Source organism: Microchirus variegatus (genome assembly GCF_963457635.1).
Source record: "Microchirus variegatus genome assembly, chromosome: 8".
Classification (NCBI taxonomy): domain Eukaryota; kingdom Metazoa; phylum Chordata; class Actinopteri; order Pleuronectiformes; family Soleidae; genus Microchirus; species Microchirus variegatus.
Genome location: NC_139809.1, coordinates 3566971 through 3590672, shown reverse-complemented (window position 1 = coordinate 3590672; position 23702 = coordinate 3566971). Strand labels below are relative to the sequence as shown.

General features: G+C 44.3%; 1 protein-coding gene across 1 annotated transcript; it reads left to right on the top strand.

Moving 5' to 3' along the window:
- Window positions 1–607: 607 nt before the first annotated feature.
- Window positions 608–22102, top strand: smad6b (SMAD family member 6b). Its single transcript, XM_083893932.1, has 4 exons — window positions 608–2104; window positions 4897–4953; window positions 5385–5462; window positions 21418–22102. Exons 1-4 carry the CDS (start codon window positions 1303–1305, stop codon window positions 21957–21959), a joined length of 1479 nt encoding a protein of 492 aa, XP_083750058.1. The 5' UTR covers window positions 608–1302; the 3' UTR covers window positions 21960–22102.
- Window positions 22103–23702: the final 1600 nt, after the last annotated feature.

Genomic DNA, 23702 nt, shown 5'->3' with positions numbered 1-23702 from the left:
TTTTTAATGGATTATTTAAGACTTGCAATATGTTGTATTTTTATGGATTATAGTGGCATTTTAGAGCCCAGATCACAGTTGATTTGAAATCTATAGCATAAGCTTTAAAAACTCATCCAACATTTTCCAACTGGTGCCTTCGCTTCAGTGTAAAAAAAAGTTTCAGGAAAGCCTCTCAGCTGCAGTTTGTTGTTGTTGTTGTTGTTGTTTCTGCTCAAATGTGTCACATCTTACATGTAGCGGATGTTCCCCTGGATGTAAATAAGTTTGAGAAAACTTTAACTTAAAATGAGAGGTGGGTGTTTCGCCTTTAAGAGTTAAGAAACTTGAAACCTTGTTTGCGCAACAATCAGTGCAGCTCACAGCCGCCAAAGTGTCTAGACTAGCACATGATGGTAGTCAGCCAATGGCTCCACCGCTCTCCTCGGGGGCCCTGTGTGTCTGTGTGTGTGCGTGTGTGTGTCTCTGTGTGTGTGTGTGCGTGCGTGCGTGTGTGTGTGTGTGTGTGAGTGAGGAAGAGAGAGAGGGGGGAAGGTGGGGGGGAGAAAAGAAAAAGAGAGAAACGGAGAAAGAAAGAAAGGGATCTGGAACTGCAGTTTGGTTTAGATCTGAGCGGAGAAGCAGGAGAGAGCGTTCGAGCACCGGATTGATTCCTCTTCGTGTGTAGATTCAGATTCAGCTCGCATGGATTTTTTGTTGGGATTGTTAAAGGAAGAGCTCAAGACGGCGACACGGATCCTGACTTCTGGTGCATTTCCCTGGGATTAAATCTCCTCCAAGTACCTCATGCTTTACGCGCGGGTGTAGAAAGTAGATCTGTGCTTGTTAAAAGTCCTGAACTGTTCTGAGGCTGTGAGTTTATCTTTTTTTTTTTTTTTTTTTAAGGTCGGAGGTCTGCTGGTTCTGGATTATGTTACTGAGTATATTGTATTATTTTTACTATGCATTCTGCTCGTTTCATTATTTGCTCGTAGCACACATATAAACAGTCCATTCCGCCGCGCTCCTGGATATTAAACCACACTTTATTGTTTCAGTGTACTCGGTTCAGTGAATGCATTTTGATCGGAATGCTGCAGTGCACTCGCCGCGCAGTTTTCTTGTTGTAGATGCAACAAAAAAAAGCCTTCAGTCTAATGTTGCGGCTTTGCCATCAATGCTCGTCGCTTCGCTGTGCAGGCACTGCACGGCAGCATTTCACGCACATTAATGTGTTGCAACGGCTGTAAAAGTATCTGCAATATTCGGATACCCGTACAAGAACAATAACAAAAAGACACATATAGATTGTCAAGTTGTCGCATGTTCAGGACGAAACGCTCAGGTCTTGTGCGGCGACTCTGGAGAAGCCGTTTGATCCCAGATAAAGAAGGGGAAGATGGAAATGGCAAAACTAGTGAGGGCTGTAGAGACGAAATGTTCGGCCACAACCCGCACAAAATTCCCAAAACGGAGCTCAGACCGATGACCCCGAGTGGGTCTTTGTTAGGGGACACGGGGGGTGTGCGCGCTCGGAGCCCCGTGGAGGGCAGCGGCTCGCGGGTCACGTCGGACCAAGATGGAGGTGCAGAGTGCGTCCCGGAGCAGGGAAGCCCCCGCTCCGTGCAGGACAGCGAGTGCAGGACAGTGACGTGCTGCTTGTTTAAAGAGCGGGACCACGCCGAGCTCCGGGGTCCAGACACGGCCCAGGGCTCCATGGATCCAGGGTCGTGTCACTTCGCGCCTCGGAAGCTGGGACCTCGGGACAGCAGCTCACCTGAGGCGCAGGAGGCGATGCCGCGCACGGTCCTAGACCAAGAACTGAAATCCGCCACATACTCTCTTTTGAAGCGGCTCAAGGAAAGGTCGCTGGATACTTTACTGGAGGCGGTGGAGTCCAGAGGAGGGATGCCCAGCGACTGTGTTATGGTTTCCCGGACTGAGCTGAGGTTTGGCGGCCATGTGGCGTCTCCACAGCTGCTTGTGTGTAAACTGTACCGCTGGTCCGACCTGCAGCACTCGGCCCAGCTCAAACCGCTCTGTGAGTGTAGAAGTTTTGGGGCCTCGGACAGTCCGTCGTCAGTATGCTGCAACCCCTATCACTACAGCCGGCTCTGTGGGCCAGGTAAGAGCATCTCTGTGTGTGTGTGTGTGTGTGTGTGTGTGTGTGTGTGTGTGTGACAGAGAGAGATTAAAGAGTCACTAGGTCCATCAACAGACACCATGTCTCTGGCTCTGCTCTGTTTGTTTTTATAGCAAATGTTTAATTGAGCTGTGTGTAAATCAAAAACAAACAATAGGCCCATTTATTTAGTCTATTTCCTTTTTTTTTGTTGCTAAACTAACAACTCATAATGTCATTTTAATAGTTCCATGACTCAAACGAGCTGTTTAAATCATGTGCAACTGTAAAAAAAAGACAGACGACCCTAACATGTCACCTCTTTATTTGTCTTTGGTTGTTGTTTGGTTTTCCTTCTACACAGAGACAGAGAGCAGCTGGTCATTTGATTTATTAGTTCATTATATCTGTGGGGTATCCTTGTTGCAAGGTCAACAATAATAATCTCACTTTGTGATCTCACACAAATCTCACACAAGTTATATTAACTGTACCCACGTAAGAAAATATATATTAAAATTATAGTTGCTGTATCATTCACACTGGACAACTGGACCCTCCAGTAAACAAATGCTTGTTTATTCTCTCTTTGCCTCTTTATGTTTTGTATTTTTCAGCACCTCTAATATACAAAACACAACAGAGTTCCAGTGTCAATGACATTCCATATTTTCTTACCCATTCCTCTTGAAGGCTAATTACCAGTTTGACCAGTACAGTCACTATAGCTCATGAATGTATAGCCACACACAGAGGCTTGTGCTTCAGTTGTTTTGGTGTTCAGGGCAGAGCTCGTTCCTACCATCAACGATCCGTCCATGTGGCTGAACCTTTCTGACCTATATCAAACAGATTAAATTTTGGCAGGGTATCGGGCCTGTGATTTGGCACACCTTAAACACGGGGCCACTCGACCCCACTGACCTGATGACAACGCATGGTATCATGTGTAAAGTTTGCGAGCGTCAGTATTCCTGCTTTCTCGCTGGCACAGGAGGAGGATTTTCCATAACATTCATGTTTTCTAGAGCCAGCTGGCAGTGGCGAGCTTAAAGTAGTAAGTCCAGCAATGTCAGAATTAAAACGCAGGACACTGGCGTGTACTGTCCCGACCTGATCAGATGTGATTATTCTGTAGCTTCAAGGCTGCTGGTTTGAACAGACTGTTGCTGGATTCAGTATCTGGTTTTTTTCTTCCCCCCAAAAAAGATGTGGATTTTTATCAGATTTATTCTGTGTGTGTTTCTTTCCACTGCAACTAGCAAGATGAAGTATCAGAAGGGGGAGAGCAGCACGTACCCCGTGTTGGGACTAAGGCTTGTAGTATGCATAGCTCACATGCGCTCATGCATGGCCCAATAGAGCTGGTATTTCTTTCATGCTATTCAAAAAAAGAGGGGCTTTGAATCAAGATCTTAAACACTGTTTGTTTGTTTTTTACATTGGTTTCACATGGGGAGGTAAGAAATAAGAATTTTAGCTTTTAATTCAAAACATCTTTGTTAAAGAGTCAAACATTACCTAAAAACTAAAGAGTGATGTTAGGATTTCTTAAAGTGTGAACCAAGGAAGTATAAAACAGTTTTTAGTGTGTGACAGAGAGCTTCGGTTGAAGTGAAGGAAAACTTTGTTCTTTTTATTTAGCCTGGCATTATACTTTTCGAATGAGATCAGTTTCAAGTTGCGCTTTAAAAGCCCTTTTGTCCTAAGGAGGTCCCCTCATGCTATTTAGGTGAAGGAGTGGTGATAATATACAGTTTGCATACTACTGGCGCCAGACTGACTAGCTGTGTATCTGAGTGACTGAGTTCAGATCCTGGCAATTACTGCCGCCACTCTTAAAGGACCCGCTGCTATTATGCTTTTCTCCTTCCCCTTTTCCCTGTAGGCGAGGTCACAGTGTGCTCACAAAGTTTTCTTTCCTTTGTGCTTTCCTTCTTGTGCAAGCTATTTTTCTTTCTTTTTTTTTACTAGATAAGGTTAAGGGCTTTGCAGCACAAAGGAGATTTGCTCCGATTTACTAACTAAAAGTGTTTCTGTGGTTGTAGAAGTGGCTGCGTTGGTTAAGCAACAAAATGTGCAATCTCGTTGTCGTCGTTATTAGCTGTTAAACCGGAGTTTGAAGTAAAGTTTGTGGTGCAGGCACAGCGTCACGAGACTTAAGTTTAATACTGTCTCCAATGAAAATGGACCTGGTGTGTGTGTCGTAAGCTTTTATTGTGGCTCGCGTCTGGTTGCGTAAGCATGATTTTACACTTTTATTATTTTAATATTCGCCTCACATGGAATACAATGTTGTAACAATACTTGGTGATGCTTGTATTATTGTACTATGAAACATACTCTGAGCTCATCATATCTACTATGTGGTGTTAACAGCGTAAATACAAGATTGATTCTATAGTCAGTGGATAGTCCACCATACCTTTTTCGCATTTTTGCATATATTTGACTAATTACACTGTTATTGATTCAACTTAACATGACTTATGTATGTTTACAATCTGTGTGTACTTGTATGTATGTGTTTGTGAGGACCAAAACACATAAAATATAGGAAGTGAGGACGTTTACGCCAGTCCTCACAACTTTAAAAGGCCTTTTCAGGGTTAAATAGAACCAAGACGTGGTGTTAGGGTTAGGGTTTAGAATGTAGAGTTTGTGTGTGTGTGTGTGTGTGTGTGTGTGTGTGTGTGTGTGTGTGTGTGTGTGTGTGGTAATGCATTAAAAACAGTTTGGTGTATATTAGGTTTTATGTGTTTTTTTTTTTTTGACCTGATTGTTATGTGTTACAGAATCACCCCCACCTCCCTATTCAAGGCTTTCCCCCAATGAAGAACACAAGCCACTGGGTAAGTAACAGACGCACAGATCTGAGATGATTCGCTATCAGTTATTGACCCACATGTTATGACCTGTAATCGGTCAATTGCAGAAACTTGAATTCCTTGATTGTATATGAGAATATTTTAAATAATTAGTAATATTTTGTTTCAGGTCTGTTGTTAAAGATAGAAAGAATGTGGAGGATTATACATGTAATTTAGTTACACAGTTACTGGTAAAAATGCATGGTAGTGTGGGCAGTATGTAGTGTTGGCTGATGGGACTTGGCTTTACAGCTGAGTTTTCAGCAGGTAATACCCGTTGTCAGTTGTCAGGTTGTGCAGCACGAGATGAAGCCCAACATGGTGTAAAAATCATTCTTATGAAATAAGAGTCGTTCATGTTAAGGTACGCAGGGAATTAAATGGCTACTTTTTCTTCTTTCATCCCCCCTCAGATCTGTCAGACTCCACATTGTCTTACACTGAAACTGAGGCAGCCAGCTCGCCAAACATCACACCAGGGGAATTCTCAGGTGGGTGTGTTTCCCCCAACTCCCATCAGTTTCCCAAATAAGTAGTTTGTTTCCGAAAGGTTTTTAACCGCGATTTAGGGAATGACTCATTTCCAAAAAAGTTTATCGTCCCATCGGCGCGCGTCGGTTCATAACAAAGTCATTTGTCAAACAGGGTCCAAGTTGATGAGAAAAAATGTTAAGTTCACTTACCGCCATTTTTGTGCAATACATTTTGTTCGAAGAGTAAAGGGGCATTTATTTTTGTTGGCGTAGAAGGCATACTGTGCAGTTTAGGAAGCTGGGGGGTTGAAATACAGTATGTCAAAGTGAATGCAGGCCTTTTTTCATTTAACGATCAGTTTTACATTTCTACATGTAATGTATTTGTGAGCAGCTGTCGAACAAGTGACCGCACTGTATAGCACATGTACATTGACCTAGTCTGAATGAAGAGTGAGCATAGGAGTGTAGAAACTTGAACGGCTTCTTCTTAATGAATCACATTGGAGCATATGGCTTTTCTATTGGGAGTAAAACACAATCATTCTAATGAAATGGTGAAGTAAAAGTACAATTAATTGTATGAGACAATGTTTTATCTCTATATAAACAACAAGCACTTAAAAAGAATGAATCCCAGCTGTGTTCTGGCTTTGATATGGTCTAATTAGAAAGAGGAGGTGTCCTTTACTATAGATCAGACCGCTGAGCGTATTTGGCTGAATATGTGAAATTATCACGGTTATTTCATTACGATGTTGCTCTTTATTCCTTCTCATTAAGGGCCATTATGAGCGGCCTGAGCTTTAAAGATAAAGGCTTCATTGTGAGCGGTGTGGAGGTTCGGTGGGGCGTGTGCGCTGGCCACAGAGGCTGGCCTCCCCTCCTCTGTTTTTCTTTCAGAAATATTTGAGTGGGATCAAACTGTAATAAGATCCAAGCTCACTCAGAAGCACACATAGTTGTGCACATGCATGTGCGCAGGCTCTCTCACACTTACAACTCTATCTGTGGCTGTAAGTGGGCTGCGGGGAGGGCTGGGTGGGTTCAGGGAAATGGAGTTGCTCCTGTGAATGGGGCCACACCAGAGGAAGTGAGCAGAAACAGGCCTGTCCTCTGATTTGAAATGAAACACTCGTTTCTCATGGCGCAGAGTGAGCCTTGCCTCCCCCCCTTCATGCTAGAGCATCAGCCAGCATGCACAGTGTCGCACAGATGGGGAGTCAGAGCCCTCGTTTTTGGGGTTTCCATGACTCTGAGTCCCGAACACTGAGGGGTTGACATGGCTACCTGGCAAGTGAAGTTTTTCAGACAGCGAGGGCCCCCTTACTCTGCAGTGCACATGCTGTCACCACCTCAGCATGGCTCGGCGACACTCCCTGAGTCAACAAATGAGGGGCTTGTCAGAGCCCGCACCACAATTCCACAGAGACTGTGGTGAGGAGGGAGGATCTAGACATGCTAGGCTTCAGTTTCTTGCAACTGCTGTGCCGCTGTGTGTACAGGCCGCGCCAGATCTCTCTGCTGTGGCTATGACACACTGTTAACTTTGAATTGTTAAAAAGGGGGGGGGGGGTGACCAGTGCTCTGCAGAGTGTCAGTTTTCCTCTGCTGTGGGTTAATTGTGCTGTCAGTTCTGTCTCTGACACCTTGCATGCAGCCTTCATGATGACTCTTTGTTTAGTAGATACACGAGTGTCAACAATAAGTGAAACAGAACCACTAGAATATCCAGTTCTCTGAGTATTGACACGGTTGCTCAACCTAAAGCCCTCTTCATAACACACATTTCTGCTTCCATATACAGGTCAGTAATGTATATTCTTCATCATACATATAAAGGGTGTCTCTGTGTAACCAGAGTTGTATGGATCCAGACTCCACCCCTCCTGCAGGAACAAGTAAACCTCTGAAAAGCGAGTCTGGAGGGCACTTTGGAGTCAAATAATCAGCTACAGTCTGCAGCCAAAGGCTACAGAAGTAACCGCTGAGCATTCCTCTGCATCAAACAATGGCACCGAAACCAATCACAACTGGTTTGTGAGATATGTTCAACCAGAAATATATATCATAGTTCAAATATTTGGTGCCATGTCTTCAAATCAATACACTGGCCCGTGCTAAAGTTAATGTTACGTTTGAATATTATCCTCTCTCACTCTGTCCGATTGTTGCATTTGTTTAACTTAGCTAAAATGTTCTCACTCATGCATTCTTAGAAAGCTTCTTCCTGGTGAGCACATCGCTGTATTAATGTCTCCGGCGGCTTAATACTCGCACCTTCAGTTGCTGTGTGGCAAAAGACATTCACAAGTGATTTATATAGACACTATGTTGTGTCATGGAGAGCCGCAACAGGCATTCTGTGAGGTCTGTGTTACGTCACGACGAGGGAGCCCTGCTCTTCTGTCTCTTCTGCGCACGTTATGTACCTCAGAGCTGCGCACGTGAGGGAATGTGCCTGTGCTGGTGCCCGTCCTCTCCCAGTTTGTCCTCGCACCTGTTTCCTCACAGCCTGGGCCTTGTCGTGTGGTCATCACAGTTCAGAGCTCTTTGAAGCACGTCTCATTGCTTCCTGTATGAGTGTCTGAGGGGTGTGTGTGTGTGTGTGTGTGTGTGTGTGTGCACACTAACTTCATTAAGTCAGTCACATTGTCTCTTACATCAGGACTCTTCTTCATTTTTAATGCAGCTTTAGCCGGCTCTTGTTTCTAATGCCTTGTTCAGGAGTGGTCACTTTAAGATAAGTGTCACATTGTGTAGTGATTATTTTATTTACAGTTACAATTAATGACGCAGACCTTTCCGCTGTGTCCGCCTCAGGCCATTGTACGATCATGGCTCCAGTCTGCCTACATCCTTCAGTCACCAGAGGTTGTGTCCTCAATCAGCCCAGTGGAATTTGTCAGCATAACACAGTGTGTGTTCGTGTTGTTGTGAGTTGACATCACTGTTATGAATCAAGGGGCTCCTTCAGATCGGCTCGGTTAAGTGACCTGGAACCACTGTTCCTTTTAGAGTTTCCTATTTTTCTTCCTCTTTTGAAAAAAACAACAAAAAAAAACATAGGTGGGTCGGCCTGAAGATTCTAAGAGATCCAAAGCTGTTAGATAAGGATTACACACAGTGCAGCAGAGCTTACAGGAGGGATAAGGGCTTGGAGCAGATAGTCAGGTTCCCACACACAGCCACACACACATGGCTCTGCTCTGTCTGCTGCTCTCTGGAGGGAGGAGGGCCCGCGCTGTCTCTCTCTGGATGTCTCTTCTGCAGGCAGACACTGTGTTAGGTCCACTCCGTTATTGACCCACTCTTCCAGGCAGAACAGTAGGTAGATGGGAAGCATTTTATGAGAGTCATGCAACCGATTTTTCAGGACAATCACAGCTTACAATACAACGATGCTTGGACCGCAGTCGTGCATTTGTAATGCTTTTGTTTAAGCCTTAAGTTTCCTTCTTATAAAAGTCCAGATACAGACATTCACAAGCAAAAGCTAAGCAAATGTTTTTTTTAATTAAATATAATCACAGCCTGACTGTCTGTGTCAGAAAGAGGCCATCACTCGGCATCAAACTGTCTCACAGCATAAAAATACGAGGAATAATTAAACAGTCTAATGAACGCATGTGATGCGTCTCTCGATAAAAGCAGATTAGACGGGATCTGTACTTGTTGATCTGGCTTTGAAGACATGTGATTCCACTTCTGCTAAGGGCTAATTAAATGCCATATCTACTGTACACATCTGAAAAGATCCGCGATGGATTGTGCCTATAATTTACTCTGAAATATCTCATTATGTGTTTTTTTCCACATCAGATAACGTATTCAGGGGCCCTCAGTGTTTTATGGAGGGCTCTTTGAAGTTTTGGTCTATTTCATGTCTCCTGAGTGGGTGGCTGTGTGACATAATGTAAGAGGAATGATCGGTGGTCAAACACAGACCAGGAACCATAATATTTAGTTGAATACTAATAACTGTCGTCGTGTAACTCAATCCTTTCTGCATGACTTTACTATACTGTAATGTATTGAGAGCACTAAAGCCCAATTTATACTCCTGCGTAAAGTGCTCTGCGTAGCTACGCAGAGTCCTCTGCGTCGACGCAGAACCTGTCGAAGAGCCTCTGCGTCGTCTCCGGGTGCACGGAATATTTTTTAAGTGTCCGTCACTCCGTCAAGGGACAACGGAGACGGCAAGAGCTGCGATTGGTCCTCAGGACAGGCCGAGCTAAGCTGCTCTGTGCCGGCTCACAGTGCGATCCGGGCGTCCTGACAGAGGCGGAGCTGATCCCCGCCGATAACGCCGCTGCCGAACTATAAATACGTCATATCTTAACACACACAGCACATGTTTAGACTCTAAATGGCCAATTTCTCGCCTCAAATTATCTTAAAACTGCGTTCCGTGACACAGAAAAGTGAGAAACGGCCACTTTTTCAACAACAACAGTCTTTCTCTCTCTTTCTTTCTCGGACGCCATTGCTCACTGTAGCCAGAAGCACAACAACTTTGCGCAGCGACCCCTACTGATCGGGCGGGAAATTGCAGCGAGTGTCCGTCACCACGACGCAGAAGTATAAATGCTCGAGGCGTCTCCGTGGTGACGCAGACGGATAACGCATACGCAGTCGGAGAAGTATAATGTGGCCTTAACTCTGGGGCGACTTGCTTTCTTGGTGCAGTGGCTGTATTCTGACTTAATGTGCAGACAGAGATATGATCTGATGGAGTGACAACAGCATCAGCATGTTAGCAATGTCCCCCTCCCCAGCTAGAGGCACGGTCCCCCTGCTGTGTCCCACAGACCCCAGAGTGATGCAGTCCGGGCTCATCTCCCCCTGCAGCCTGGCACATGGCCTCAGGTTTCCACCACAGCCCTGAGCCTTCCCAGCGCCTGGCCGCCCACACTCCCTCAGGAGCCCCAATGCTCCAGGATACGGGATGTGGAAATAATGTGACTTGAGTGCTTCCACCCTGCCTCCCGAAATCAGGTTTTGCGGATTGTTTATTTGAGGGGAAGGAGGCCTCAGACAAACATCCTGTTTAAAAAAGCTGCCTGGGTTTTGTAGCAGTGTTGGGCGGTGAATTACCCCTTTGACACTGGGGGGAGACTGAGGAATGTTGAAGAGAAGGCCAGCATCTCCGGGGACAGGAGGGGGCTCTCCTCGCCCGTTTGTCATGTCCAGTTTTTGTCAATTTCTTGGAGTTGTTGTGCCATACATCCTGACGGGTCTTATCCTATGTTCTCTCTGTAGTGGTGTAGAGTCTGTACCCGTAGTCCTCGTCTCATGTATCTGTTCCTGTCCTGAGACGCCGGCTTCCATTTGTAACACACAAACGCATCGAGAATCATCTATAGGAGAAATAAAACTACACTACCGTTCAAAGTACGGGGTCACCTACACACATTTTTTTGTGTTTTCCATTAAAACTCTCGCTTTAATTCGTCAAGAGAGTTGCAAAAATGAATAGAAAATATAGTTAAGGCTTTGACAAGATTAGAAATAATGATATTTATTCAAAATAATGATTTTGCCCTTCAAACTTTTCTTTTGTCAAAGAACCAGCAAAACTGTTTTCAGCTGTGCTAACATAATTGCACAAGGGTTTTCAAGGGTTTTCTAATCATCCAATAGCCTTCTAACGCCATTAGCAAACACAATGTACTATTAGAACACTGGAGAGATGGTTGCTGGAAATGGGCCTCTATACACCTATGCACATATTCCATTAAAAACCAGATGTTTGCAGCTAGAATAGCCATTTACTACATGTATAGAGTGTATTTCTGATTCATTTAATGTTGTATTCATTGAAAAAAAAAAGTGCCTTTCCTTCAAAAATAAGGACATTTCTAAGTGACCCCAAACTTTTGTCATGTACGGTGTCAAAAATCTACATTTTTGTCTGGCGGGGATTGTGACATTGAGGATCCTCAGTAGAGTCCTCCAGATTCCACGTGACCCATTGACTCAGCAATGAAATGGGTTTTTGCGAGTGTAGTTTCATGTTTATCTTGTCCAGAGTGCAAGAACTACATTTACGAGTAACCGGTTTAGGCTTGCAGATAAGAATTATCTGTAGCGTATGTTTAGTGTGTCAAGAAGGCACTTAAATTGTCACAGAATCAGAGAAGAGGAATATAGTTGTGGATGTTTTTTTTTAGTTTTTTTTTTTATTTTGCTCTAAGAGTTGATTTTCCTTCAGAGCTAGCCACACGCTTGTTAGACACGGTGAAGTAATGTGACCTCTTCGCGCCGAGTGAAAGCCACGCTAATCTAAAGCAGAGATTCCCGAAAACCTCTTTCATGTCGACAGAAACCGACCTGCTGAGCTTTGTATTTATCTGCGTCTGCTTGGCAAACCAGCGTGGTGCCAGTGCTGCTGCTGCTGCCGGGTGTTTGAGCGACTTTCTGAAGGGCTTCAGATCGAGAAAGATTGATCTGCAGCCCTCGTACGTGACCGTAAGTCTCGGGCTCACGGCGACATTGTCTGAATTCACAAAAGGGTACTGTGTAAATATCTTTTACTGGCTTTATATTTGCCCCCCCCCCACACTGTGGCAAACAACGTGAGTGAGCTAATCGTTTGGAGAGCTGCTGTTGCCATTTTCTCTCTCTCTTCACACCACAGCACAGCACCAGCCTCCACCAATAGGCCCATTCATTCAGCACACAGGGCACAGGGTTACAGCAACAAATAAAGAGTGTGCAATGCCATTAAAAATGTATGGAATGTCTCACTGTTAGTTTAGCGTTTTAGTGTGCGACGCAGAGGGGGAACAATACTCCGTTTGAGCCTTTCCACTGTAAACGTCCGAGCCTCGCATCGCCTGGCAGAGAGCAGTGAAAGAGATGCCAGTTGAGGGTGCTGTTTTTATTTTCTGACTGTTTTGCCCACAATTATAAATCCAGACACTGGCCTTGGTGTGTTATGATTGAGGCCTGTGGTTTGATTGCTGGTGAAAATAGATTTTCATCCCTTTTTGCCCAGAGGAGCATTGACAGTTGCGCCTGAACCGTTGGTTGACAGTATTTTTGAAACTCAGAATAGCCCGTGCATTCTTTGACCCTCCAAAAAGGCTGTGTGTGGATTAACTGTAGGGGCCCCATGTCATTCGACATCTCTACACTAGCCTTTTTACAGCCAGGGGGAAAGGATAGGAGCTCATTGTGGATGGATGAACAGTGAACTCCCTGTATATCAAAGCCTGGTCCATTTTCTTTCTACTATACGTGTGTAAACTGAGAGACAGTGACTTGATATTTTTTTTCTGTGTCCTTATCTTGAACTCGATCTGCAGCAGCTATATCATCGTTTCATTCCCTTGTCCTAGTATGGGGGCCAAGCGCGGTACAGATGCTTTACCTTTGATCTTTTTTACCTAACGCTGAAGCCTTTTTAAATCTTTGCAGATTTTCTTAATGGTAGTAATAATCTAGTTTCCACAGCGACCTGTCTCAGTGTTCAGACATGGGTATATTACTTTGTGACCACGGATCAAGATTCTACTCAAAGTAGAAGTTGGACAAGGTGAATTATACACTTAGACCATGTTTCTGCAAGTAGTAATTTACACGTTGTAAACATGGTTGTGTGAAAACTCTCATTGATTATATTCTCCAGGGGAAATTATATGGACTTTTTTTTTTTATTGTGTGTTTTTCTTATCTTATATTTGTGTGTATTCCTTCAGTCTTGGCTGTGCGGCTCAGTACGTGCAGTCAGGCTGTCGCATTTCAGGGTACGGTTTAGATTAGAGGTCTGGCTGTAGCTTCCCCCTCTTCCCCTCTCTGTGACTGCCAGCACATAATTTACTTAATGAAATCCTGCCATTCCCTTTAGCTTCAAGATTTTTTGCAGATGTTGACAGGGAAGGACTTAGTGAATTATTGGAAATGTTCACTCCTGCATTTTTAATGAATGTCTTGCTTGTTGTGAACGGACAGACTTGTCAGAGATGAGGGAAACAGTTGTCTTTGTTTGGGGAGCTGGTGTCTGGATGTCCGCGGTGGAGCAGTGTGGGTTACAGCCCGGCAAGTGTTGTGATTGAAACAGAAACTCTGGTGCCACATTATCCTGACAGAACACATTCTCCTCACAGACTCTGATCCACTGGGCCGATCAATAGGAAACCATTGTTTGAATGGCAACTCTGTCCATCATAGCTGCTCCACCTCCCTGTCCGGTGGAAACCAAATACCTGCCTTTCGCCTTAAATTAGTCCGACTAATATAAGTTGTAATAATAGAGTTCCTTGTTATTGTTCATTTGAAACCAAGTTTTCAACATAGTTTGAGTATACATTCCCACTACTGTGGCTTTCTCTCCCTCAGTGTGGGGTCTTGCATTTCCCATTGTTAAAAGTTTCAGAGTTTTTTCTCGCATGACTGGATTTTTTTTATTCTTTTTTTTTATTTTTTATTAACATTTCATCCAACAACACTCAAAATATACAAGAAAGTAAGAAACCTTCTCTCTGCACCCCAACCCCCCACAGTCCTAACCAGAGTAGGAAGTTAGGAGGCACAGCGAGAGGAGGAGGGGGAGTTCAGGAATGTGCAGGGTCTCCTCTACTCAAATGCTCCAGCCTACTTGGCTCGAACCTCCCACACACACACACACACACACTCACAAACAAACACTGTTGCGTGCACACATAGACACACAGACAAACAGATAGGTTGTATGAGGAGGTGAAAGGGCACAGCCACCCAGCAGGATGTTCACTGAGTGTTTTGCTTTTGGTGCTCTTGCAGACTCCGCTGGCCTTTAACGATGCCTGCAGATATGACATCCACAAACACCCCCTGCTGTGTTCTCTGAGCTTTGGAGGAAACTTGGAGCAAATGAGCAGCACATTGTCTTCCCTTATACATATATATATTTAAAAAATGAGCATTCTACCTCAAACCAGTGGCCTCTTACTCACACACCCAGACGGCTCCTTCATATTAGCCTCCTTAACTTCCTGTGCTTTTTACACCCTCTGTTGTTTATTGATTTAATTTATGGATTCGGTTATCTGTTATCAAGAGTACAGCACTTTTCCTCCCTCATGGGGTCATCCAGAAACAGAAACAAAGGGAAAGTGGAGAGGAAGTGGATGACAATGTAAAGCGGCTTAGTGACTGGATTCGGTTTCTCAAACTCCCACAGTGTTTTTCGCCCTAGCATCTCTCTCTCTCTCTCTCTCTCTCTCTCTCTCTCTCTCTCTCTCTCTCTCTCTCTCTCTCTCTCTGCCTCTCCCTCGCTCTCTGTCTCACAGCAGAGAAATGCCAGACCTCGGGGAAGAAAAATCCATAGACATATAAGAGCAGCTCCAGTTAGCGTGTCTGTCTGATAAAGCCGACTTTGATGGCAGCGATAGCCCCGACGCCAGCCTAAATGTGGCTTGCTCAGGGGTTACAGTCGGCCTGAGAGCGTCTGCAGGGACCTTTGTCTGCGGCAGTGAAGCCACCGGTTTCACTGGCAGGCTGACTCTCTGTATGTAGACTGCATATAAAGCTGCCACCGGGCACCCATTTCAGATGATAGAAACAGCAGCGGCCAAAGTAAAGATTTGTACCGTGTAATAATACATAGTTAAATATTGTATGTCCCCATATTGTGGACAAATGTTCCACCTAAAGTTCAACCTCAACACTATTTTTCCAGTTGCTGTATCCTTGAAAAAAAAAAAAAAACAATCTAGAGTGTTTTCCCCAATAGCAGAATGATATTGGGTGCAGTAAGCCCATTCTCCAGTGCTGACACAGCATTATGGAGATGGGTCTGGCTCTGTGAGACGAGTTCATTGGTGGAGTCTTAATAGCTGGAGGGGAATCTAATCCTTGGCAAAGGATGAGAGGTTGCTGCTGCTCCCCCCTCTTCTCCTTTGCCGCTCACCTCCCCTCAAATGTGCAGTTAAAGGCACTGGAAACAGTGTTTTATTTTTTTTTTTTCATCCCTCCTCAGAATAGTTTTGGAGGAATGAGTTCATCTCTGCTCGCCGCTCTGGATTAGGAGAGAGCTTGGTGGGGAAATGTTAGCACGGAGGGGAAGCTGTTGTTTGTCTGCCTGTCCCTGACACTCGGCCTCCCATTCATCTCACTCCAAGGCTGCAAAGCCATGTTTACCCCGGGGCAGGTCTTTTCTGCCTCTCCCTCTGCCCCTTCCCCCCCCCCCCCCCCTCCTTTTCATGCTGTCTTTAAAAGCATTACTGGATGATCATCAAGGATTGCCATTGAAACCCCCATTTTTGTGTACTTAGTTGTTACTACCCAGACTTGCCCTGGAGTGCAAGGGACTAAAAGCAGCATGAGCCGCCTTTTTCCATATGTGAACCTGTGGAAAAGGCGCGAGCGTGAGGCAGATTGAAGACCTGCACTAACCAGACAAAACTTAAATAGCTGTGCACTTGTAACTGAGTATTTTTAATTATAATATGGCTATTTAAGGATTTGGACCGCTTATCGTCTTTACGTGTACATTTCTTAAGCAGAATAATGATTTAAAGTAAACATGGACAACTTGGAGCATGCATCACGGTTGCTTTCTTCATCTACACCACTGTGTTCATTTTCATTTGGTCAAATATGACTTGATTCCCCTTGTTATTACTCTCTTAACAAAAGATCTTCGTACTTTTTACCATTGTTGTTTCTTGTCAGTATGACTTATTACTTAAATTAAGAGAACAACTGCAGATGAGAGAATCACTGCCCCGTGTATCTGAACGGTCACACGATTCATGATTTCACGGATGCAGATTCAGAGCTGAAGTTAAGATCTTTTTTCAATAAAATGTAGAATAAAATGGAATGTGTGCTTGTTATCAGATCAGATATCCTGCTTTTTCACCACTGAAGGAACTGAAAAATCTGCATGTTCACAAGGTTAACGTGGAGCTTGTGCCTCTTTACGGAAATGTAACTATGCACACCAAATTCTTTCTGTATTTTAAGGATATTAAGGATATATTTAAGGAAACCAAACATTCTTATATTGCGAGAACACCAGTCGCCGATGTGTTCAGCATATTTCCAAACTTACAGACTTAATAGCTTCTACAGAACTATCTATCTACGTTTCTTGCAGCAGAGTTGGTGAACTTCTTCAAAGTGCTCAGATTGTTTCCTCTGGCTGCAGGAAGAGGAAGTGGAGCAGCCATATTGTGACTGTATCAATTGACTCTGAGACTGACACTAAGAGAAGAGGCTTTTGAGAATAAAATAACAATAATAACATGCGCTACCATTCTAATAGGTAAACGGAGCTGTTAAAAGGTGGCAGGGTTAAATGGATGCAGAGCGCCAGTAATTGCTCCCAGCCTAACGTGGCTCCACCCTCCACAGGCCCTCTGAAAACCAAACATGGACTCAAAGAGAGTTGGGTGTCTCTGCTGTGGTCAGATGGAGGGAGACGCACACCCAGCCCTCCCTTTTGGCTCATGTCTGAATTTTAGATTTGGTCTGAGCCCTGGCTCAGTCAAACCCTGCTTCAGACTCTGGTCGTACACGGCTTGATTAAAGAAAGACTCCGCGCTTTCCTATACAAGATTGGGGGAAAAAGAAGATAAACATTTATTAAACATCCAAACATGGCTTTACAGACTAAGGCACTTGAAGAGGAGCGCGCAGAAGCCAGCGTGAGCTCTGGGGCGGAGGCAACAGTCGTTGCGGCGGTGTATCGTCCAACAGTCTGAGCACTGATGGACGGCCGACTCTGTCAAATAGGTCGTAATGAGTTGAGCACTCGACTCAGGGCCCCCACCTAGACAAAACACAAGTTCAGGATGAAAAAAATGCAAACATGCCGGTTGACCCCCACTCCCTCCACTCCCCAAACCAAACAGACACGTGCGCACAGGCACACGTAGCCGCCGAACAAAACACGACGACAGGAAAGGGCCTGGCTCATGGTGTGCTCATTGTCTCCAGGATCAGGCTTAACATTTGATATATTCCTAACCTTTGTCCCGATCAGCGCTGCTTCCAGTTCCCACAATCTTGCTGACTTACCTTTGTTCCCAGGCTATGTGTATGCGCAGATACTATTGTCCAAATTATTTTCACGCATGTATTACTCCCATCGAAAAACGGGTGCGATAGAAGTTGTGTGTACGCGGAGAGTTTCAAAGTGAGTTTACCTTCCATGTGTGGGCTGTGAGACAATAGAGCTGTAAACAAGTTGTGGGCTGAGTTCTAAATATGTTTTAAAAAACTGAGCGGAGGAGCTGGAGTGTGGAATTCACCAATGCATGTGGAGGCCCCTGAAGAGAAGGCTGTCATTTCAGCCATCAGTGTTAGTCTTCACCTTCCCTCTACGTCCTCACTCACTCACTCACTCACTCACTCCAATTCCCTCTGGTCAAAAATCCGATACAAACCCGCGTGTAATTGTGTTTTTCATTAGTGGGAATGTGTTTATTAGGCATTCACTCTGGGGTCAAGTTACTGCAATACACATACACAGGTTTTTATTGGCTTCAGATCTGATTGGCATTAGAGGAACGGCAAAGAATCCAGGTGAATGTGCGGACTTATTCTTCCTCGTCTGCTTCATCGTCTCGGGGCTCGACGCCGTGAAGCGCATTCATCTTCTTTGCTGCCAACCTTAAAAATGTGCGACGGCTCTCAATATATATATTATTCATTTAATTGTATAGCATCCGATTGATACCACTATAACATGATCGCAAGGGGCTGTGATGGAGTGACGTCACAGTTTACCCACGGGTGAAACAAAGTAGAGATGCGACAAACGATTATTTTCGTGATCGATTAATCTGTCGATTATTTCTTCGATTCATTAAAAAAACGTTGATCAGTGTTTGTCAAACCTGGAAATGACGATGTTCTCGAATGTCTTCTTTTGTCCAAAATGATTCAGTTTTAATGATTTCGTTGTTATGCGGAGCAAAGAAACGAAGAATCATTCACATTTAAGAAGCTAAAACAATCAGAAATCTTGTCTAAAGGCCACATTATACTTCTCCGACTGCGTAATGCGTTATCCGTCTGCGTCACCACGTAGACCACTCGAGCCTTTATACTTCTGCGTCGTGGTGACGGATAGGCGATGCAATTTCCCGCCCGATCAGTAGGGGTCGCTGCGCAAGGTTGTTGTGCTTTTGGCTACAGTGAGCAATGGCGTCCGAGGGAGAAAGACTGTTGTTGTTGAAACAGTGGCCGTTTGTCACTTTTTACAGTTTTAAGATAATTTGAGGCAAGAAATTGGCCATTTAGAGTCTAAACATGTGCTGTGTGTGTTAAGATATGACGTATTTATAGTTCGGCAGCGACAAAGTCGGCGGTGTTCAGCTCTGCCCTCTGTGGACGCTCGTTGCTCACTGTGAGCCGGCACAGAGCAGCTTCGCTCGGCCTGTCCTGAGGACCAATCGCAGCTCTTGCCGTCTCCGTTGTCCCTTGACGGAGTGACGGACACTTAAAAAATATTCCGTGCACCCGGAGCCAACGCAGAGGCTCTTCGACAGGTTCTGCGTCGACGCAGAGGACTCTGCGTAGCCTACGCAGAGCACTTTACGCAGGAGTATAAATTGGGCTTTAGTCATGAAAAAAGCTTCATACTGATTATCAAAACAATTAATTTAGTAATCAATTAATGATTGATTAATTGTTTCGGCTCTACAGAATAAACAGAACAACTTCTGGCATAGGGAATGATGTTAATCACCTGGGTTCACAAATTGCAGTTATATATCCACTAGTTTTAGCATGAAAGAGGGTTCACTCACACACTCACTCACTATTTGTCTGTGGTCTTTTACCAAACTTTGTTAAAAAAAAAAAATAAAAAAAAATTAATAGTGTGTGTCACTCTGCATAAAGGCTTAGGTTGGGTGGGAGGTGAGTGAGACATTTTGTTACTGTGTGTGTCTGTGATGCTCCACCTTAAAGGCGTTTGTTAATGGGGCGGGTGGTCATTAAGCCCCGAGAGCACAGAGATTGAAAGGAATGGGGCCACAGGCCCAGGCTTTAAATCCTCTGTGCCAATAGACGCTCTGAAGCAAAATAATGGCATCACTCTGTGTGTGAGTTAATGGGAGCTGATAGCATGAAGGCTGGGGGGTCAGCGGGTCACAGGCTTGTGCTAAGTTGTCAGGGAGCTGAATGCCGTCCCTGGGCCCACAGCAGGGGGAATAGCTGGGTGGAGGGGGGGTGGGGGGGAGAGGGAGGGAGACCCCCTGCCTGGCTCTCTGCCGTCACCCCCCACCCCCCCCGCCCCCCCACTCACTCTTGTGGAATTTGAGGAAGATGAGGAAAGAAGAGGGACTCCTCGTTCTGCAGGAGGAGTGGGTGCAGAGACGGATGTGAGGATGTGAGATCATGGAACATTAGACTTTTTTTTTTTCATCCCCATTCATTAGTCTCTCCTCTCCACTCCTCATACCGCGCTTTTCTTTTTTTTGCGTCTTTTTCTTTTTTTTTAAAGAAACGCGAACGTACGACAGCCGCGAGCCGTGTGGAGCGAAGCAGCCTCTGAAAGCAGTCAGCAGTGGTGTGTGCGTGTGTGTGTGTGTGCGTGTGTGTGTGTGTGTGTGTGTGCGCTCAGTATGGTGAAGACAGAAGTCTGCCCAGGGAGCAGTAACTCACTCTGGAGTGCTGGAGGCTGTCACTGAAAAGAGTTCACAGACTGCAGCCATGAGAGCTGAATTAACAAGTTACTTTACCTGACAGATATGTTTGGGAATGAGATGCGAATGTGCTCCCACTGTAATAAAAAAAAATAAAAAAAGGAAAAACACAGTGAAAATTTAGTTTTATTTTCTAAGTTGTAGAGTCTAGGACAACATGCTATTACTTTTTTTTTTTTAAGTTTATCCTGAGATCATTTGTAGTAAACATTTAGAATCTGCATGTGAGAGCAGCAGAGACAGCTCTGTGTGCTGTGTAGTCAGAGTTTAATTATTACAGTGCCCTCTTGAGGCAGAGCAGGGAAGTGTGGGTCTTCAGACTGACCTCACTACACCCTCTATTGCCAGGACTATGTACAGGATATGTATAGAATGCTGCGTGTGTGTGTGTGTGTTAGACGGATGTCCATGCAGAGTGGTATTTATACAAGGCTTAGATTTCAATACAGTACCTCTGTCAGTATTTATAGTGTAGCCATCTGCTGTGAACAATAAAAAAGAGATAGTTAATCCCTTTAAAACTCAAGCCTTCCCTTTTTTACTAGCCCTGTTTGCTTTTGTTACTTCTGCCAAGGAGGAGTTTGTCTGTTTGTGAGCATCATTTAAGAAGTAAACTGGATTTTGATTAGATATTATGGGTATGTGGGCGACCCAAGGAAGAAATTATAATATTTTGAGCCACGTTTGAGGGAAATTGTGCTGACAGATATTGCAATTTTCAATTTTCTTGTGATTTTCCTTTAGTCAATCTTAACTTCAGTATTCACTGAGTATGGCCACATGGGATAACATCAAGCTGTTTATGACCACACATTAAGGACGAACAATTCGCAACACAGCTTACCGTGTGTCAAAATATAATTTTTCTGACTGAAGGTAATCTGCACAAATATCACAAGTTAATACCTTTAAATATGTTTTTGAATGAAAATGAGAACAATGATGTTCCCTCTGTTGTCGCGAAATCATATCACAATCGCATTTCCTGTCAAAGAAATCGCAATTAGATATTTATTCAGAATCGTCCAGCAACAATTTGAATTCAAAGCTATGATTTCTTCACAACATTTACCGTATGTATTGTTTGTTTGTTTTTTTAATTTGCATAGAGCGTTTTGAAATATAGAACCTTGCAACGTACATTTCCTCATATTGCAATTTTGATTTGAAAAAAACAATAAATTGTTGGGCCCTGATTGACGTTATTGACACTGTGGGAAAATGAAACAGCTTCATTGGTAGGTTGGTGCTCTCTAAGTGCTTTTCTCTAGGTCATGTTTTGTTAATGCCTCTCTACCTCTCTCTCTCTGTTCCTTCCTCTCCTCTAGATACCAGTATGTCGCCCGACGCCCCCAAACAGAGCCACTGGTGCAACGTGGCGTACTGGGAGCACCGCACGCGCGTGGGTCGCCTCTACACCGTGTACGAGCACTCCGTCAGCATCTTCTATGATCTACCTCAGGGCACGGGCTTCTGCCTGGGCCAGCTCAACCTGGAACACCGCAGCAGCACCGTGCAGCGCACGCGAGGCAAAATCGGCTACGGCCTCCTCCTCAGCAAAGAGCCGGACGGCGTGTGGGCGTACAACCGCAGCGAGCACCCCATATTTGTCAACTCCCCCACTCTGGACATGCCCAGCAGCAGAACTCTGGTCGTGCGGAAGGTGATGCCCGGCTACTCCATCAAGGTGTTCGACTACGAGCGCTCGTTCCTCCTGAGGCACACCACGGAGGCCGACCTCCTGGACGGACCCTATGACCCCAACAGTGTGCGCATCAGCTTTGCTAAGGGCTGGGGCCCCTGCTACTCGAGACAGTTCATCACCTCCTGCCCCTGCTGGCTGGAGATCCTCCTCAGCAACCACAGATAACACAGATGGACCCCACAGAACGATCCCAAATATCATCTACCTAGATTTAATATAAAGTTTTATATATTATATGAAATATATATTATACTTGTAAATACGGAGTCATTTTTACAATGTAATTATTTATGTATGGTGCAATGTGTATATGGACAAGAGGAAAAAAAATGGAAAATGCACTTTGGCTTATATATATTATATATATAAATATATATATATATATATATATATATGAAAAGATAAAGAATCTTTCAATACCAACGTGAGAAATTATACAGCAAAATTAGGATGAGCCTGGATTTGGTGTATAGTTTTCATATACTATTATTATCCAGACGAAAAGCTAACACCATTCACACATTGATAATAAAGTATTCGCATAATAATTCTTTGTTTGGTCTGTATCACTGGTAGAGCTGCAACTAAAGGTTATTTTCGTAACCGATTAATCCGTCGATTATTTTCTCGATTAACTGATTGGTCCAGAAAATATTGGAATGCTAAATGATTAGGTTTTTAATTATTTCGTTGTTATGTGGAGCCAAGAAACGAAGAAAATATCCACATTTAAGAAGTTAAAACAATCAGAAATCTTGTTTTAATGAGGGAAAAAAGCTTCAAACCCATGATCATAATATTTAAAGATAAATTTAGTAATTGATTCATAATCGATTAATGGTTTCAGTTCTAATAACTGGTTTGGTTTTATCCCACATGTAACTTTTCCCTCACATTTTCATTACACTGAACCTCACCTACACACTACATACTGTGTTATATTTATTTAGGGACATGTTTTGTGGTGTATTTGCCATTTAGGTTGTTATTTAAGATCCTGTTTTCCCCACTTTCTGTTGGAGAACGTAATTTTTTTTTCTCTCCTCATCCCGCGGTCGTCTCTGCAGAGATTTCGCTCCACTCTTAAAAGAGTAACGTCTGCGCTAGCTTTCGGTTTAGTGGGAGTAAATTTAGAAACCTAAGATGTGTATATATTTCAGTTACATCTACAGTAACAAGCTTCGAGCTGATCCATGTGTCCTTGAGGTCCCGAAGAGCCCCAGTAATGAGGATCAAGAAGACGCGGCGTAGCGGAGGACAGAAGAAGAAGAAGTAGGAAATAATTGATCTGCTCGCGCTCAGCGGACCGCTCAGACCGTCCTTCTGTAGGTGTTTCCTAATTTAGCGCGTCATTGCTGGCTCATGGTTTCGCCGGGCTCAGGCTTCCACGGCCAGCGCCGTCTCACAAAGGACGTTGTTATAACTGACCAGAGATGCGGCACCGTGAAACCAGCGCTGCGATACTGGAATGTGTGCAGAGAGAAACCAAGAAGTTTTACAAGCCTACTGGAATCTTAAAAACTGCAGCCAAGGTGGATGTGGTTTAGCTGGCTTCCTCCGTAATTGCTGGTGTTGGGTTGTCAGATTGGCGGTGGTGGTAGTGAGGAAGGGGGCAGATGCCTCTCTCTGCCAACATTCAGCAATAGAGGCATTCAGTAACACACTGATCCCGGTTCAGCGAGCGCTGAACTGTGCCGTTACGAGGATATGCCTTTTTAAAAGTGGGCCTCCAAGACACTGAATCAGCTGGGTTAGGGTTTTGTGAAGAGGTTCTTTTTTTTTTTATGGCTGGTTTTGTGTCATATTTTTTGTTTCACAAAAAAAAAAAAAAAAAAAAAAAACTCATTTCCATTGAGGTGTGCTGCTGAGTGCAGTGTCTCTGTCCTTCCATTCCTCAATGAAGGCTCA